The 19,258-nt window shown below is 46.5% G+C and overlaps 1 protein-coding gene across 1 annotated transcript; it reads right to left on the bottom strand.

Annotated features, from left to right (window-relative positions):
• Positions 1–506: 506 nt before the first annotated feature.
• On the bottom strand, positions 507–18,598 carry bola3 (bolA family member 3). Its single transcript, XM_072517827.1, has 4 exons — positions 18,529–18,598; positions 14,610–14,736; positions 11,611–11,699; positions 507–4,016 (listed from the first exon to the last, which is right to left on the bottom strand). Exons 1-4 carry the CDS (start codon positions 18,595–18,597, stop codon positions 3,954–3,956), a joined length of 348 nt encoding a protein of 115 aa, XP_072373928.1. The 5' UTR covers position 18,598; the 3' UTR covers positions 507–3,953.
• Between the last annotated feature and the right edge of the window lie 660 nt (positions 18,599–19,258).

Raw genomic sequence — 19,258 nt, 5'->3', positions numbered from 1 at the left:
CTCCTGGCTGGTTTCCCATATGCTGCCCTCCCTTACCTCACCCAGGCCTGCTGCCTTAATCACGGCAGATCCTATCCATTCATCATCCCACGCTTGCTGACCTACACTGACTCACCCTTCCCCCATCTTGCTAGCCTCCTCCAGTCCCACTCAAGAGAAACCTGCACTCATCGTATTCTGGCCTCTTGAGCATCCCCGATTTTAATCGCTCCACCATTGGTGGCCATGCCTTTAGCTGCCTGGGCCGTGAGCTCTGGAATTCCCCCCTTAAACCTCACTGCCTCTTGCTCCTTAACATCGTCCTCTTTGGCCAAGCTGCCCTAATATTGTCTTATGTGTCTAATTAAACTTTCTAACTCTCCTGTGAAACATTTTTATCACACTGAAAGTGCTGTATAAACATAAGTTGTTATTGAACGAGCACCCACAGCTGGGGAGCAGCCACCTTCACAACCCAAAGGAAAAACAAGAGCAAAACATCCATTGAGAAATCAGTGAATAGGGAATCAAGTAAATCATTCTTTAATTTGGTTTTCCATTATCCACAATTTTTTCTCTCATTCTTCATACAGACAATATATTCACACGTCATCCACAACTTTGCATTTCCACACGTCCATTAATACTATGACAAGAGCAGAAATAAAGCACTTGTATTCATATAGTGTTTTGTCATGCCAATGGGTTATTCTGAAGTGAAGCTGTGCGGTTATAACCGCAGCTGATTTACACACAGCAAGATCCCACAGGCATCAAATAAGACCAGCGATCAGTTGATCTCTTATCAGCTAACAGGGGAATCTTGGTTCCAGGGCGTCAGAACCGACTGTTCAATTCCTGCGATGGGATCTTTTATGCCCACGTCAATAGTCAGACAGAAAGTGAGTTTTATTCAGCAGAAGTTAAAGCAAATTCAGGAAGGTGACAAAGGCACAATGAAGGGGGTTGGTTTTATGGGACTTTTGAGAAATACAGCTGGAAAACAGAAATATCGAAACAACTTAATATAGCAGTCAGAAACATATTGTACCAAGTGTTGGTGCTATCTGCACGTGGGGAGGGAAAAAAATACATCACTAGGTCAATACTCTTCACACAGTCCATGACACACATATGAACTTGTCCTTGTTATGAGCCCCAACACTGTACACATTTTATTTGAAGTGTCTAGGGCCCTGGTGAACACAATTAACAACAGTGAATGTTTGGATGTCAGATCAATATCAGATTCCCTGCAGTGCAGGAAGTCATTCAGCCCATTGAGTCTGCACTGACCCTTCGAATGAGCACTCTACCTGTGTCTGCCCTGCCCTATCCCCGTCACCCTATCATCCAACCTGCACATCCCTGGACACTAAGGGGCAATTTTATCATGGCCAATCCACATAACCTGCACATCTTTCGGCTATGGGAGGAAACCGGAGCAGCCGGAGGAAACCCACCTAGACATGGGGAGAACGTACAAACTCTGCATAGTGACCCTAGGCCAGTACTGAAGCCGGGGTCCCGGGCACTGTGAGGCAGCAGCGCCAAGCACCGTGCCACCCATGGTGAAAAGAAAGCCACATTAATGTTCAGAACAGGTGACTTGGTAGCCGTGTAATACTCTGATACAAGACCGACCAAAGAGAGAGGGTGTGAAGCTTCTATTTTCCACCCCAGCGGTTGTTAATTTAGTCCCCATTTATCCTGATTTATGGACAATTTTCCGTAAGCTGTGGACTCCCACCCTGTCGGAACTGTATCGAGCGCGCCACAATAGAGGGCATCTCATTTAATTCGTCAGTGTTCGATTTAATCCCAGCAATGAAGAGTATGTAACCCACTGCAATATCAGTCCTCTCCCACATGCAGAGTAACAGTTACAAAAACAGCTTTGTGGTAGAAGTGGTTTAAAATATTCTGCTGTGGCGAGTCATGGACAGTCCTTGGTTCTTCAGCCAAAGCATGCCTGTCACTGTTGATTTCTTATCTTTGCTGTGTGGTGTGGGGATTATACGCATGCTGCAGACTGAGGAACAAAGATTGTTCAGCTGTTTAGCAACAGTGCCCTCTGGAGGCTGTGCACCAGAACTGCACTAAATATTCCCTTTCTGAATGAAAGGAAGTAAAAATGTTAATAAGCTCCCTGAGGAAGACATCTAAACACAGACATTTGTTCGTACTGCCTGATCTAACCAAGGTTGGAAATTCCACTGAAACACCAGGATGCGAGTGAATAATGTACACACACACACACAATGGATAACATTCCTCCTCAAAGGTTTAAACCCGAGATTCAGTGAGGTCAATTCCTTGCTAAAAATTTCTCTCAGTATTAAACTTAAGGATGCCTGGCCTTTCCTTCACTCGACTATAACCAAAGATTCAGAAGACGGCTGTGGGCTCAAACACATGCACACACAGCCTTCCGAGTGCAGTAACCGAGAGCCCATTGCCGTGCTGGGGGGCTCCATTCCGTGAACAAGATGTTAAACCCATCTCCCATTAAGGTGTATCTCAGACGAGCCCCGCGTGAGGTGGCTTTATTTCTTCAACTGAGAAACATGGGGTTAATGTTGTTTGTCGGATTTGGCTGGTGTGGTATAACTGCTGCAGTTACTGCCTGCTTTCAAAACAAAATATCTTTTCAGATGTTTCAACACTATAGGCTGTGAAGTAATCTCAACAGGAATCATTTTTAGTACGAGCACACATTTTAGTCCTGGCCGTAAAGGAACATTTGCTGACACAGAGATTGGTATTTAACAGATTAATCCTTCATGTTTAAACTAATTAAAACAGCTGCAGCCATTTATAAAACTGAGAAACAATTCAGAAGCTAACACTGTTTCTAATTTGACCCTCTCCTCTCTCGCAGACAGTGATTCTGACTGCTCTCGATTCCGCGAGGTCAGTTCCGTGGCTGCACGCATGGAGGCCATGATGAACAGCGCCACTGTCCGAGAGGAGAAAGGGCAGGCAGCGTGTCTGTCTGTGCACCTCAGTGCCACGGCCTGATATAACACCAATGCAACTCGCCGAAATGGGAGTCAGTTACTGCCACAGCAATCTTGGCCGGAATTCTCTTTTTCTGCCGGCAGCGGAAGCGCACCCCCGCCTGCGGGTTTCCCGGCAACGGGGGAGTGGCCTCAATAGGAAATCCCATTGACAAGCTGCGGGTGTACAGAATCATGCTGCCAGCGAACGGCTGGGGGACCGGAGAATCCAGCCCATTACCTTTAACAAAATACCAATTACTGGCAGCAGGCCCAACAGTTTGTGAAAAGGGAAAAGCTGAGGTAAGCAGGCAGAGGTCAGTACAAGCACCAGAAAACCCCCTTTAAAGAAGCACAGGGTGCAAAAAGGATAACAAAGTAAGAGGAAAGCACTGGAAAATGCTAAATCCTGTTAACAGGTTTAATAGCCTTGACTGTAGAATATTAAACTACTGTGATACGAATTAGCAGCTCACCCGTGGCTTTTCCAAGATGTGCTACACCCACTGTTTCAGTTCTAGGAAGGACAACCCCACCCTGCGTTTTCCCTTTTCAGAAGCTAACTCACCTGCTGGGTGTTGCCAGCATTCCCAAGTCCTCTTAACTTGAATTATTTTGCAGGCAGTACAAAGATCACAACGCATTCACCATTTGCCACAAATACTTCATTCTCTCTTTACAATACTTTCTTTTTAAAGGCTACTTTAATCGACCTGGAGTCATTCAATATCAAAATCCTGAGCGGTGTGGGGGGGGGGGGGGGGGGGGGGGGGGAGGGTTCTTGAGCAGCATTCAAACTCAAGAACAAAAGAGTTTGAGGTAATCCTGGGACATTTAGCAGCTTGGAAGACTTCCCCGGCCCACCACACGTCCTCCTCCTTGCCCCTGTTGTGCGTTTGTTGCGTGGCTGAGTGTTTGTTCGTCTGTTATCTGCTACATTCTACCGAGAATCCTCTCCTCCATCACGAACTCTGGCTATTTAGGAACAGTAGTAAATATCCTCAGTCCGTGCATGGCTTGGATTTCATCTTTCAGTGCCTGTATTAAACAAGAAAAAGAAAACTGACATTTACAAAGTGCCCTACCGCGTTTTACAGCCAACGAAACCCATTTTTGAAGTGTCGTCATTACTGTGATGCCGAAAACTTGGCAAGTTAATTTTTTCACAGTAAGGTTGCACAGACAGAATGGGATAATGACCAGATAATATATTTTTGTAACATCGCGAGATAGTGGGCAGGATACAACGGAGGGAGATACTTCAAAATAGCTGGAGGGCAGGTGGGTTCTCGGGATAACATCTCAGCAACTCTGACAGTGCAGATCTCTCTCAGTACCGCACTGACAGTGTCAGCCCAGATTACGTGCCCCAATCTCTGGGGTGGGACTTGAACCAATGACTTTCTGACTCATGGGTGTAAGTGCGACTCAGCGACCCACAGCTGATGCCATAAAGGCTGCGACAGTGTCATGGGCTTCATAAAAAGTGTGAAGTCCCCTTTGATCCCTTCTCCCACTTGACAGTCGTGAAAACCACTGGTGTCAGCATTAGCGAATGGAACATGTGGCATTCCCTGAATCAGGTACAGAATGACCGACCGAATGCTGCTGTCTAAAACTTTCCCGTTAAGTACATACAGCCCCAATCTCACAAGAATGCCCTGTGCATCCACCAGTGTGGCATTACTGACATAAAACCATAAGACGTGGAGCAGGAGGCCATTCAGCTCATCGAATCTGCTCCGCCATTCAATGTGATCATGGCTGATCTGTTGTGAGAATCCTCAACTCCACTTTCCCACCTTATCCCCATAACCCTTGATTCCCTGACTAATTACAAATCTCATCAAAACAGTCTCAAGCAAATTAACAGAGTGCATTTTAGCCACACTACAGACGATTAACCATCTTGACCCCTTGCACTCATATCCAGCATCGCCATCTGCCCAGACTCTACAGAACCCAGATTCCGTGAAGTAAAAGGACAGAAGCCAACTTGGCTGTCCACTCAAGTTTTATTGAACCCACCTATACATTACGTTGCCAAAGACGGAGAAACTCAGAAGTTTTCTTTATTAATTCAGTGGATGTGGGCGCACAGGCAGGGCCGCCAGCATTTATTGCCCATCCTTAATTGCCCTTGAACTGGGCGGCTGGCTAGGCCATTTCACAGGATAGTAGTGAATGCTGTGAGTCTGGAGTCACATCTAAGGCAGAGCAGGTAAGGATGGCAGATTTCCTTTCCTCAAGTACATTAGTGAACCAGATGGATTGTGAAGACAATCGACAATGGTTTCCTGGTCATCGTTAGTCTTTGTTAACTCTAGATCTGTATTGAATTCAGATTTCACCATCTGCCGCAGAGGGACTCGAACCCCAATCCTCAAAGCATTACCCTGGGTCTCTGGATTACTAGTTCAGCGGTAATAACACGACAGCACTGCCTCCCACTTGGTTGCGGGAAATATTATAGTTTAAAAATAACATATACCAGTGAATAAGGCACTAATCTTTTCTGAGAATTGGGACATTTCTGAGCATTTGCCACCTTAACCACTTGTACTGACTGTTGGCCTGAAGGAAGCAATGCGATTTAATTTTCAACTTTCCTTTGGAGGATATTGTAGGCCTCATCAAAAAGAAAAAGGAGGCATTTGTCAGGGCTAAAAGGCTGGGAACAGACGAAGCCTGCGTGGAATATAAGGAAAGTAGGAAGGAACTTAAGCAAGGAGTCAGGAGGGCTAGAAGGGGTCACGAAAAGTCATTGGCAAATAGGGTTAAGGAAAATCCCAAGGCTTTTTACACGTACATAAAAAGCAAGAGGGTAGCCAGGGAAACGGTTGGCCCACTGAAGGATAGGCAAGGGAATCTATGTGTGGAGCCAGAGGAAATGGGTGAGGTACTAAATGAATACTTTGCATCAGTATTCACCAAAGAGAAGAAATTGGTAGATGTTGAGTCTGGAGAAGGGTGTGTAGATAGCCTGGGTCACATTGAGATCCAAAAAGACGAGGTGTTGGGTGGCTTAAAAAATATTAAGGTAGATAAGTCCCCAGGGCCTGATGGGATCTACCCCAGAATACTGAAGGAGGCTGGAGAGGAAATTGCTGAGGCCTTGACAGAAATCTTTGGATCCTCACTGTCTTCAGGGGATGTCCCGGAGGACTGGAGAATAGCCAATGTTGTTCCTCTGTTTAAGAAAGGGAGCAAGGATAATCCAGGGAACTACAGGATGGTGAGCCTTACTTCAGTGGTAGGGAAATTACTGGAGAGAATTCTCCGAGACAGGATCTACTCCCATTTGGAAGCAAATGGACGTATTAGTGAGAGGCAGCATGGTTTTGTGAAGGGGAGGTCATGTCTCACTAACTTGATAGAGTTTTTTGAGGAGGTCACAAAGATGATTGATGCAGGTAGGGCAGTGGATGTTGTCGATATGGACTTCAGTAAGGCCTTTGACAAGGTTCCTCATGGTAGACTAGTACAAAAGGTGAAGTCACACGGGATCAGGGATGAGCTGGCAAGGTGGATACAGAACTGGCTAGGTCATAGAAGGCAGAGAGTAGTAATGGAAGGATGCTTTTCTAATTGGAGGGCTGTGACCAGTGGTGTTCCACAGGGATCAGTGCTGGGACCGTTGCTCTTTGTAGTATATATAAATGATTTGGAGGAAAATGTAACTGGTCTGATTAGTAAGTTTGCAGACGACACAACGGTTGGTGGAATTGCGGATAGCGATGAGGACTGTCAGAGGATACAGCAGGATTTAGATTGTTTGGAGACTTGGGCGGAGAGATGGCAGATGGAGTTTAATCCGGACAAATGTGAGGTAATGCATTTTGGAAGGTCTAATGCAGGTAGGGAATATACAGTGAATGGTAGAACCCTCAAGAGTATTGAAAGTCAAAGAGATCTAGGAGTACAGGTCCACAGGTCATTGAAAGGGGCAACACAGGTGGAGAAGGTAGTCAAGAAGGCATACAGCATGCTTGCCTTCATTGGCCGGGGCATTGAGTATAAGAATTGGCAAGTCATGTTGCAGCTGTATAGAACCTTAGTTAGGCCACACTTGGAGTATAGTGTTCATTTCTGGTCGCCACACTACCAGAAGGATGTGGAGGCTTTGGAGAGGCTGCAGAAGAGATTTACCAGAATGTTGCCTGGTATGGAGGGCATTAGCTATGAGGAGCGGTTGAATAAACTCGGTTTGTTCTCACTGGAACGAAGGAGGTTGAGGGGCGACCTGATAGAGGTCTACAAAATTATGAGGGGCATAGACAGAGTGGATACTCAGAGGCTTTTCCCCAGGGTAGAGGGGTCAATTACTAGGGGGCATAGGTTTAAGGTGAGAGGGGCAAGGTTTAGAGTAGATGTACGAGGCAAGTTTTTTACGCAAAGGGTAGTGGGTGCCTGGAACTGGCTACTGGAGGAGGTGGTGGAAGCAGGGACGATAGTGACATTTAAGGGGCATCTTGACAAATACATGAATAGGATGGGAACAGAAGGATACGGACCCAGGAAGTGTAGAAGATTGTGGTTTAGTCAGGCAGCATGGTCGGCACGGGCTTGGAGGGCCGAAGTGCCTGTTCCTGTGCTGTACATTTCTTTGTTCTTTGTTCTTGTTCTATTAATAGTCAAGATATTTCATCTCAAGATAGATAAACTTTTAGCGCAAATTAAGATGAAAGGTATAGATCTAATCGCCATTATAGAGACATGGTTACAAGGTGACCAAGATTGGGAAATAAATATTTGACGGTGCACAACATTTCGAAAAGACAGGAAGGCTAGAAAAGGAGGGATAACCCTGCAAATAAAGGATGACATAAGGACATTAGTGGGAAAGGATCTCTGCTCAGAAAATCAGGAAGTATAATCAGTATGGGCAGAGATTAGGAATAGCAGAAAATGTTGGTAGGAATAATTTATAGGCCCCCTAATAGTTGTTATACTGTTAGACAGAGCACTAAACAAGAAATTATGGAGCCGTAATAAAGGCAATGTAATATTTGGGGAACTTCTACATGTAGTCTGGACCAATCATAATGGCGTGGGTGGACCAGAAGATGGGTTTGTAGAATTTGCAGAATGCTTTCATGACAGCTTCCTGGAACAATATGTTGTGGGACCAACTAGGGATAGCTATTCTAGATCTAGTATTGTGCAATGAGGCATGGTCAATTCATAATTTTATTGTAAAAGATCCACTGGAAAACTGTGGTCATAATTCAATTGAATTTCATAAAAAGTTTGAAAACTTAAGAATCTTAAACCTTAAACATAGAATCATATAATTTACAGTGCAGGAGGAGGCCATTCGGCCCATCGGGTCTGCACCGGCCCTTGGAAAGGGCACCCCACTTAAGCCCACACCTCCACCCTATCCCTGCAACCAAGTAACCCCACCCAACCTTTACATGGGTATGAGGGAAGAGGCAGATACGGTTGATTGGATAAATAGACTAAAATGTACGGTGATAAATAAACAGTGGAAAACATATAAACATATAAAGAAACAGGTCAAAATTTTCAACAAAATTACATGTGGCACACTAAGAAAGTTAAGAATATTCGGTTAAAAGGTTTATAATGCTGCAAATAATAGTCGTAAGTCTTCACAATAAAATGCACAAGTTACTTACCAGAGAAAGAGGGTAACCAAGGGGTGATTAAGGGTGAGGAAATCAGGATAATTAATACCAGGAGGGAAAAAAAGCGGAAAAATTCAAGGGATTAAAATCCAAAACACATGGCCGACAGTCTAAGGTTCTCAAAGGAATAACTGCAGATGCAGCTGCTGTGATTTTCCAAAATTCTGGAATTTCCCAAATTGGAAGCTAGCAAACGTACCACACTATTCAAGAAAGGAGAACCATAGACTAGAACTATAGAATTCCTGAAGTGCAGGAGGCCATTTGGTTCACTGAATTGGCACTGGCCCTCTGTAAGAGGACCCTACCTAGGCCCACTCCCCCGCCCTGTCCCCATAACCCCACCTAACCTGAGCATCCCTGGACACTAAGGGGCAATTTAGCATGGCCAAACCGCCCAACCTGTGCATCTTTGGACTGTGGGAGGAAACCGGAGCGCCCAGAGGAAACCCACGCAGACATGGGGGGAAAGTGCAAACTCCACACACAGTCACCCAAGGCCGGAATAGAACCCTGGCCCTTGGCACTGCGAGGCAGCAGTGCTAGCCACTGCGTCACCGTGGAGGGAGGACAAAAGAGGGAATAAGAGGCCAGGTAGCCTGACAGAAGGGAAGTGCTGGAATTTAGTATTAAGGAAGTCTTAATAATGTACTGAGAAAAACAGTATTTCTAAGAACACGTCAACATGGCTTATTTGAGGATGTACCTGGTAGGGTAGATAAAAGGGAACCTTGGACTTCCAAAAGACCTTCAATAAGGTGCTGCAAATAAGGCAAAATAAAAGCTTTTGGAGTTGGGGCGATATGTTAGCATGGATAAGAGGACTGGTTAATGGACAAGATGCAGAAAGTAGCGATAAACGGGCAGTTTCAAGTTGGCAGACTGCAATTAGTGGAGTGGTGCAAGGAACAGTGCTAGAGCCTCGGCTACTCACAATCTTTATTAATGACTTAGTGGAAGAACTGGGAGTAATGTATGCAGGTTTTCTGATGATACAAAGCTGGGTGAGAATTCACGAATAAAAGAATGACTAGGGTAAGAGTAGGGTCAGGCAAGGACAGTAGTGGGAAGTTGTGCGTGGATTCCGAGAAGATAGGAGAGGCGCTAAACTGAATATTTTTCATCAGTATTCCCACAGGAAAAAGACAATGTTGTCGAGGAGAATACTGAGATACAGGCTACTAGACTAGACGGGACTGAGGTTCATAAGGAGGAGGTGTTAGCAATTCTGCAAAGTGTGAAAACAGATAAGTCCCCTGGGCCGGATGGGATTTATCCTAGGATTGTCTGGGAAGCTAGGGAGGAGATTGCAGAGCCTTTAGCTTTGATCTTTATGTCGTCATTGTCTACAGGAATAGTGCCAGAAGACTGGAGGATAGCAAATGTTGCCCCTTTGTTCAAGAAGGGGAGTAGAGACAACCCCGGTAACTATAGACCAGTAAGCCTTACTTTTGTTGTGGGCAAAGTCTTGGAAAGGATTATGGGAGATAGGATTTATAATCATCTAGAAAGGAATAATTTGATTAGGGATAGTCAACACGTTTTTGTGAAGGGTAGGTCGTGCCTCACAAACCTTATTGAGTTCTTTGAGAAGGTGACCAAACAGGTGGACGAGGGTAAAGCAGTTGATGGGGTGTATATGGATTTCAGTAAAGCGTTTGAATAGATTCCCCACGGTAGGCTATTGCAGAAAATACGGAGGCATGGGATTGAGGGTGATTTAGCGGTTTGGATCCGAAATTGGCTAGCTGCAAGAAGTCAGAGGGTGGTTGATGGGAAATGTTCAGCCTGGAGTTCCGTTACTAGTGATGTACCACAAGGATCTGTTTTGGGGCCACTGCTGTTTGTCATTTTTATAAATGACCTGGAGGAGGGCGTAGAAGGATGGGTGATTAAATTTGCGGATGACACTAAAGTCGGTGGAGTTGTGGACAGTGCGGAAGGATGTTGCAGGTTACAGAGGGACATAGATAAGCTGCAGAGCTGGGCTGAGAGGTGGCAAATTGAGTTTTAATGCAGAAAAGTGTGAGATGCTTCATTTTGGAAGGAGTAACAGGAATACGGAGTACTGGGCTAATGGTAAGATTCTTGGTAGTGTGGATGAGCAGAGAGATCTCGGTGTCCATGTACATAGATCCCTGAAAGTTGCCACCCAGGTTGATAGGGTTGTTAAGAAGGCGTACGGTGTGTTAGCTTTTATTGATAGAGGGATTGAGTTTCGGAGCCATGAGGTCATGTTGCATCTGTACATAACTCTGGTGCGGCCACATTTGGAGTATTGCGTTCAGTTCTGGTCGGCGCATTATAGGAAGGATGAGGAAGCATTGGAAAGGATGCAGAGGAGATTTACCAGAATGTTGCCTGGTATGGAGGGAAGATCTTATGAGGAAAGGCTGAGGGACTTGAGGCTGTTTTCGTTAGAGAGAAGAAGGTTAAGAGGTGACTTAATAGAGGCATACAAGATGATCAGAGGATTAGATAGAGTGGACAGGGAGAACCTTTTTCCTTGGATGGTGATGGCTAGCACGAGGGTACATAGCTTTAAATTGAGGGGAGATAGATATAGGACAGTTGTGAGAGGTAGGTTCTTTACTCAGAGAGTAGTAAGGGCGTGGAATGCCCTGCCTGCAACAGTAGTGGACTCGCCAACATTAAGGGCATTTAAATGGTCATTGGATAAACATATGGATGATAAGGGAATAGTGTAGATGGGCTTTAGATTGGTTTCACAGGTTGGTGCAATGTCGAGGGCCGAAGGGCCTGTACTGCGCTGTAATGTTCTATGAATACTGTTCTCAGTGGAAATACGACAAACGTAAATGTTTCTAAAAAATTGTTTATGTGCTTTTGGAAGTCATCAGCACATGTTGTACTGCCTGTGAGGAGTGCAGCTTTCACTAGATTTAGGCTAAACTGGAAACTAATTCTGGTTTAAGTTACATTGGGACCTCACACTTGGAAAAATGTAAAGCTGCCAATACCTGATTAATCATCTGGTGTTGCTGGACAACCCGCTTTCCTTTGAACTCCACTGATTCCACGTGGACTTCATACATGGCCCCGCATCCGCCTGTGGGAGAGAAATCATCACATTCAGTGGCTCCATAACCTCTATGTGATACATCTGGTGGCACACTGTGACTTGTGGATCATCACAGTGGCCTTCGTGAAGAGAGCTGGACCATTTTAAGCAAGGCCCAATCCTTCTTTATAATTAGAGTTACATCAGTAATAGGGTGTGGACTGTGGGTGCCTCAGGTACTCTCCTTATACCACACCTGTTCCCACAGAGAGGCTTTTCATGGGACGGGTCGCTAGCCTGTCACCAGAGGCTTCTAGCTTGACGGGTGCCACTCCACATCAAGTGTGGTTGACCAGGAATCTCTCCCACAAGACTACCCCTTTCACAAAAAGATTGTTCTTTGGAACGTGGCAATGTTTTTCCCGTTCATCGGATGAATGAGCAGGCTGTGCCAACATTTATTACCCATCCCTAATTGCCCTAAGGGGGCAGTTAAGAGTCAACCACATTGCTGGGGTCTGGAGTCACATGTAGGCCAGACCAGGTAAGGAGGGTAGATTTCCTTCCCTAAGGAAATCTAAAGGACATTAGTGAACCAGGTGGGGTTTTATGACAATGGTTTCATGGTCATCATTAGACTTTTAATTCCAGATTTTTACTGAATTCCCACCATTTGCAGTAGTGGGATTTGAACCTGGATCCCAGAGCATTACTCTGGGTCTCTGGTTTACGAGTCCAGTACCAATACCACTACGCCACCGCCTCCCCATCCAACATTTATTGCCCATTCCCGAACTGCCCTTTGAGGTGGTGATGTTAAGCTGCCTTCTTGAACTGCTGCAGTCGGTATTGTGAAGGTGCTCCCAGTGCTGTCGTGGTGTTTCAGGACTTTGAGCCTGTGACACAGTTCCAAAGGAGGTCTTAGCGTCCCTGCTTCTGAACCAGCTTCTGAACCAGAAGCTCCGGGTTCGGGTCCCCACCCCAGGACTCGGTCGCCAAGGAAGGTGCGTTCATAACACAGCCAACAGGCTGAGTATCAACCTGCAAAATCCTTCCAGCGCGTGCCAATGGCAGTAAGAATGGGAGAAATTCCTGGTCAGCCACGCTTGATGTGGAGTGGCACCTGTCAAGCTGGACGCCTCTGGTGACAGGCCAGCGACCCGTCCCATGGGAAAACCTCATTATGGGAACAGGTGAAAGTCTGCCTTGTACACACCACTCGGTGAAGGAAGAGAAAAATAAACAACAGAGTTCCAAGTCAGGGTGGTATGTGACGTAGAGGTGACATACCTGTTGCCCCTGTTCTTCTACGTAGTAAAGGTCATGAGTTTGTACGGTGCTGCCAAAGAAGCTTTGGCGAGTTGCTGCCCTGCAACAATTGTTTGGCTTTGTCCATGGGTTGCATGTTTAACATGCCCGCACAGTCAAAATGGGCTCGGGCGTCACCAACCTTGGATTATGAGGTGAGGCTTTGATTGGCAATCTCTGCTTGGGATCTCAATCCGAACATAATTTTGAGCGATTCACTGGAGAAAGCATTCGTCAATCTTTCTCAATGTACTGCCCTGCCGACTCAGAAACTGCAGTGCGTTAGCTGAACAGTCCTGACCTCAGCTATCTGTCAGACATACTGGGGCTTGCTGCTAATGTGCTTCTAAAGTCACCCCACAATCATAGAATCATAGAATTTACAGTGCAGAAGGAGGCCATTCGGCCCATCGAGTCTGCACCAGCTCTTGGAAAGAGCACCCCACCCAAGGTCCACACCTCCACCCTATCCCCATAACCCAGTAACCCCACCCAACACTAAGGGCAATTTTGGACACTATGGGCAATTTAGCATGGCCAATCCACCTAACCCGCACATCTTTGGACTGTGGGAGGAAACCGGAGCATCCGGAGGAAACCCACGCACACACGGGGAGGATGTGCAGACTCCGCACAGACAGTGACCCAAGCCGGAATCGAACCTGGGACCCTGGAGCTGTGAAGCATTTGTGCTATCCACAAGGCTACCGTGCTGCCCACTGTTCAATATGCTTTGAACGGTGAACACCACCCAGGTGACTGTGTGCTGTCCAGTTACTTTTAATTCCGAAAGGTTAGTTTGACTGGAAAGCTGTTACAACAATCTGTATGTAAGCCAGTGGTCAATTCTTGCTTGCAGGAAACTGGTAAAAGCGTTAAAGTATTTACTTTGTATAGACACGGATGCTGGGGCAGGAGTGATGCTGGGAATACATTTGAAAAAGTCCAGCCCAATCTCAAACTTCCGCTTTGCAATAGTTCCATCTCATCTTAGACATGCTGCTTTCAATTCTTTAAGCTTAGCGATGCAAAGGTTGCTCACTGAGTTAGAGTAGGGTTCAAGTAAACAAGTGCCAAACCACGGTTCAGGATTTAATTCCCCCGCAGTCTGGGCTCACATTTATCCAGTCTCATCCCTCGAGTTTATTCCCTGAGTGCAATTGCTCTGTGCTGCCACCCCCCATCGCTAGAGAATTCCTTCTCCTTACACCCACACCTCCACACACACTTGTAATTTCCAGGTGAGTTTACCAGACTGGGAGCAGATTCCCTGACAAAGATCCCGATCCCTGCACAGGGACGGTGGTCAATTTAGCATTGAAGTCCACCTACAAGGTTACAACTGCCTTCCCAGCAGAGATCTGCTCGCTGATTGCGCAGAGATTGCCAATCAAAGCCTCAGCTCATAATCTGCTAGATTATCCAAGGCTTTTATTAAAGGGTGTTGGCACCAGGGTGATTCTGACACAAGTCAGAAACATTCCGACTATCAGCACCAGATGCAAAGTCCCCCTTCCCTCCTGTACTTTTTAATATTGGGCTGCGTGTTTTTTTTAAGCTCCCTTTGGATAAAAGTGTCAATACCCCTTCTCCAATCCTTTGTTCGCTTCCTGAAAGTCAGTGCTTGGAACACACGTTTGCTCTACTTGCCTGAAATATCCACAACTTCAACTGCAGAAGCAAGTGGAAACTTCTTTCTTAAAACATCGGCAAGACGGACCTCGCCACTGGTCTGTGACGACAAGGCTCTTCTTATCGTACTGGAAAGTGTGAGTCTCTAGGAGTGAAAGAATAGCTGGTTAATAGCCAGCTCTGTTCAGCAATTTCGTCCACAGAACATTCACCGAACAAGGCACAGCGATGCAATGATTATCGAGAAGTATGAGCAACTAGAGTCGGTCAATCAGCAAATTGAGCCCACCTGCCACTTAGTGCACAAATAATCTGCACCCCCGTTCCATTTCTCATTTTAGGGTTGTATTCCTTAACCCCACCCCACCGAACAGAAATCTATGAAATCTGTTTTGAAACTTTCAGTGAATGGCAGCCTCTACAACTTCTTGGCGGAAAGAATTGCAGATTTCCACTTTCTCTTGTGTGAAGAAATGCTTCCCCACATTACCCCTGAACAATTTAGCTCTAATTTGAAAATAATTCCTTCTTGTTGTGTGTTTTCTCAAGAGGACAGTTGCTCTATATCCACCCTATTCACTCCTTTAATGATCTTAAACACCTCAAATGGGTTGAGCAATGTTACAGAAATAAGGAAGAGAGGGTTTGAACAGGGAGGGGGGGGTTAAAATTTAAAAACTTAGATGTTGCCAGAGTGGGAACCAAATGAGGGTTAACACACAAAAGGGATATGGACGAACAGGACTTTAGTGAGTGAGGTCAGGGACAGCAAAGATTTGGTGAGCTTTACGTTTATGCAGGGTGGGAGACTGGAAACCACCCAGTAGAGCACTGGTCAAATCAGAGGATAAAATAACCTGGGTGAGGGTTTGAGCAGATGAGCAGAAACAGGGCAGTGACACAATTTAGAGAGCGTTTAGATTGCTGCATTCAAATCAAAAAATTCAGATTTGATAAATGAAGAGAAAAACCCCCCAGTACATTTACATGCCAGTGACCATTCCTCACTATCTATAAATATAGGATGAAACAGTGTTTGTTTGTGAAGTAAATGGTGCAGCTGGAGAATGGTAAGAGGTCTTACAGCACCAGGTTAAAGTACAACAGGTTTGTTGCGAATCACTAGCTTTCGGAGCGCAGCTCCTTCCTCAGGTGATTGAAGAGATGGGTTCCAGAAACACATATATAGACAAAGTCAATGATGCAAGATGATACTTTGAATGAGAGTCTTTGCAGGTAATTAAGTCTTTACAGGTCCAGATGGAGCAATTGGAGAAAGGGATAATCACAGATTAAAGAGGTGTGAATTGTCTCAAGCCAGGACAGTTGTTAGGATTTCGCAAGCCCAGGCCAGATGGTGGGGGATGAATGTAATGCAACATGAATCCAAGGTCAAGGTTGAGGCCATACTCATGTGTTTGGAACTTGGCTATCAAGTTTCTGCTCGGCGATTCTGCATTGTTACGTGGCCTGAAAGCCGCCATGGAGAACGCTTACCCAAAGATCAGAGGCTGAATGCCCTTGACTGCCGAAGTGTTCTCCAACTGGAAGGGAACATTCCTGCCTGGCGATTGTAACGCAATGTCCGTTCATCCATTGTCGCAGCATCTGCATGGTCTTGCCAATGTACCATGCCTCGGAACATCCTTTCCTGCAGCGTATGAGGTAGACAATGTTGGGCGAGTCGCATGAGTATGTACCGCATACCTGGTGATCTCACGTGTAATGGTGGTACCCATGTCGATGATCTGGCACGTCTTGCAGAGATTGCCATGGCAGGGTTGTGTGGTGTCGCGGTCGCTGTTCTCCTGAAGGCTGGGTAGTTTGCTGCAAACAATGATCTGTTTGAGGTTACGCGGTTGATTGAAGGCAAATAGTGGGGTTGTGGGGATGGCCTTGGCAAGATGTTTGTCTTTATCAATGACATGTTGAAGGCTGCGAACAAAATGTCGTAGTTTCTCCACTCCGGGGAAGTACTGGACGACAAAGGTGATTCTGTCGATCAATGAGTGGAACGCTATATTCTGTTCGTACGAGGGCATCTTTCAGCATCTGTAGATGTCTGTTACGTTCCTTCTTGTCTGAGCAGATTCTTTGTCCACGGAGAGAAGTGGAGCGTTGTGAGGTTATCCGTGGGCTTGCGTAAAGCGAAGTGCTGATGTGACCATCCTTGATGGAGATGAGGGTGTCCAAGAATGCAACCGATTCTGGAGAGAGGTCTGATGGTGGGATGGAAATTATTGATGTCATCGTGTAGTCGTTTCAGTGATTCTTCACCGTGGGTCCAAAGAAAAAATGTCATTGATGTACCTGGTGTATGATGTCGGTTGAAGGTCCTGTGGGGTGAGGAGGTCTTGTTCAAACTTGTGCATGAAGATGTTGGCGTATCGAGGTGCGCATTTGTTCCCCATGGCTGTTCAGTGTCTGGATGAAGAACTTGTTGTTGAAGGTGAAGACGTTGTGATCCAGAATCAAAAGGGTGAGTTGTGGAATTGCGCTTGGAGATTGGCAGTTGTCGGTGTTGAGTACTGAGGCTGTTGCAGTAATGCCGTCGTCATTGGGGATGCTGGTGCAGAGTGCCGAGACGTCCATTGTGACGAGGAATGTTCGTGGTTCAACTGGTCCATGGGTGCTGCGTTTCTGTAACAAGTCCATCAAACTGGGCGTTCCATGTACGATGGGTTTCAAGATGCCCTAGATGTAGCCAGAGAGGTTCTCGCACAGGGTTCCATTGCCTGATAAGATAGGACGGCCTGGTGTGCTGACCTTGTGTATTTTTGGGAGGCAGTAGAGATCTCCAACACAGGGAGTATGTGGGTGAAAGCACGTAGGGTGCTCTGAAGGTCTGGATCCAAGGTCTTGATCAGTCTGTTGAGTTGGCGGGTGTGTCCTTTGGTCGGATCTGCGGGTAACTGTCTGTCGTGTTCCTGGTTGCTGAGTTGTTGGTACACTTCTTTGCAGTAGTCCGTTCTGTTCAGTATGACATGGTCCCTCCTTTGTCTGCTGGTTTTGACGATGTTGCGGTTGGTCTTGAGAGCGCGGATGCCGTTGTGTTGTGCTTGGGTGACGCTCTGGGCTGTCTTAAGAATGCAATTGATGAATCTGGCATTGACGCGACACTTGACGACTTGAGCATACATGTCGAGTCTAGGGCAGCGACCCTCGGAGGGGTCCAATTTGACTCTTTCCTCTTCGGTTGCTGCACCGCAGATCTCTCGGTCTTCTGTTCCGACTTGAAAAGACTTAATTACCTGCAAAGACTTGCATTCAAGTATAGTCTTGCATCATTGACTTTGTCTATATATGTGTTTCTGGAACCCACCTCTTCATTCACCTGAGGAAGGAGTTGCACTCCGAAAGCTAGTAATTTGAAAAAACCTGTTGGACTTTAACCTGGTGTTGTAAGACTTCTTACTGTGCCCATCTCAGTCCAACACCGGCATCTCCACATCACAGCTGGAGAATGACAGATCACCAGATAGAGGCTGACAGCTATTGGTGTTGTCCGTGACCCCGATCCCCTGTTTCCAAAGGCTTCATTTGGGAGAGTTGCAGCAGGAAAACCCTCTCTTCACTCGCAGCCACACATCCTCTCCCGCCTCTCCCGTCCCACCTTAGCCCTGCTCCTCCCAGGATTACAAATTCTGCCACCTCCTCTCCCCACCCTCACACTCCATTCCCTCTGCCATATCCCTCCTCCTCCATTCCATCCTCACTCCTTCCCTCATAACATACCCGTTCCTCACTCACTCCCCATCTCCCTTGTCACAGACTCCCATCGGGTCATTCCCTTCCTCACTCTTTCCCCTCCCTGAATCATCCCACTCCTTCCTGCCCTCACTCCCTCCCCCACCCGCTCCCCCATCTCCTCCCTCCCTCATCCGCCCCCCCCCGGGGGTGAGGGTCTCTCTGGGGGTGGGGGAGGGGGGTCACTCACCGCCGCGCTGCCGCCCAGCGCCCTGAACCAAGCGGCGGAATCCATGGTGGCGCGGCCTTGTGACGTCATGCGCTGGCGGCGCGGCAATTCGGCGTCACTGAAACTGGAGCTGCTCTCCAGCGCCGCCGGGCGGCTAGAGGCGGAATTACACCCTGCCACCAGGATCCCTCAAGCGGCAGCAATCCCCCCCCCCCCTCTTCCCCGAGGCCCTTTATCAAATAAACAGGGGCGGTTCAACATTCCTTCAGCTTCCTCCCTTTTGTGTGGGTGTATCTATATCATATGGAGTGCAGCAGGTCAAGGTCACTCAGCACCACCTCAAGAGCAATTAGGGATGGACAACAAATGCTGGTTTATAGCTGGTGATGCCCAAACCTTGTGAAGGAATAACAAAAATACATTGCACGGTTAAAAACAGCAACCCAATATCACTGGAGTGACCAGGAGTAAGATCAGTGTGTGCAGTGATTACAATAATCAGACTGACTATATTGTTACGACCTCCTGAGGTAGCTGAGGAAGTCAATTCCAGCTTCACGTGACCCGGAGTCCCAACCCAATTAAAATTAACAAATGATTTCAGAAAAACACCCAGAGTCTTTGCCCTTGGTTGCCCGCCCAATAACTACAGTCACCCGGTTTGTAAATGTGAAAAGTTAGAATTCAATATGCAGAAAATGTAATGAGATGGCGAGGGAAATTGCTAATGCATTCGGGATAATTTACCAAA

This window comes from Scyliorhinus torazame, chromosome 10 (genome assembly GCF_047496885.1).
Source record: "Scyliorhinus torazame isolate Kashiwa2021f chromosome 10, sScyTor2.1, whole genome shotgun sequence".
NCBI lineage: Eukaryota > Metazoa > Chordata > Chondrichthyes > Carcharhiniformes > Scyliorhinidae > Scyliorhinus > Scyliorhinus torazame.
The sequence above is the reverse complement of the archived record's forward strand: the minus strand, read 5'-3'. Positions and strand labels throughout refer to the sequence as shown.

Coding starts and splice junctions, on each gene's coding strand:
- bola3 (XM_072517827.1), bottom strand. CDS start 18,597: ATGACGTCACAAGGCCGCGCCACCATGGATTCCGCCGCTTGGTTCAGG. Junction 11,700..14,609: donor TGAAGTTGTGGATATTTCAG/GCAAGTAGAGCA, acceptor TCTCTCCCACAG/GCGGATGCGGGGCCATGTAT. Junction 4,017..11,610: donor AACACCAGATGATTAATCAG/GTATTGGCAGCT, acceptor TGTTTAATACAG/GCACTGAAAGATGAAATCCA.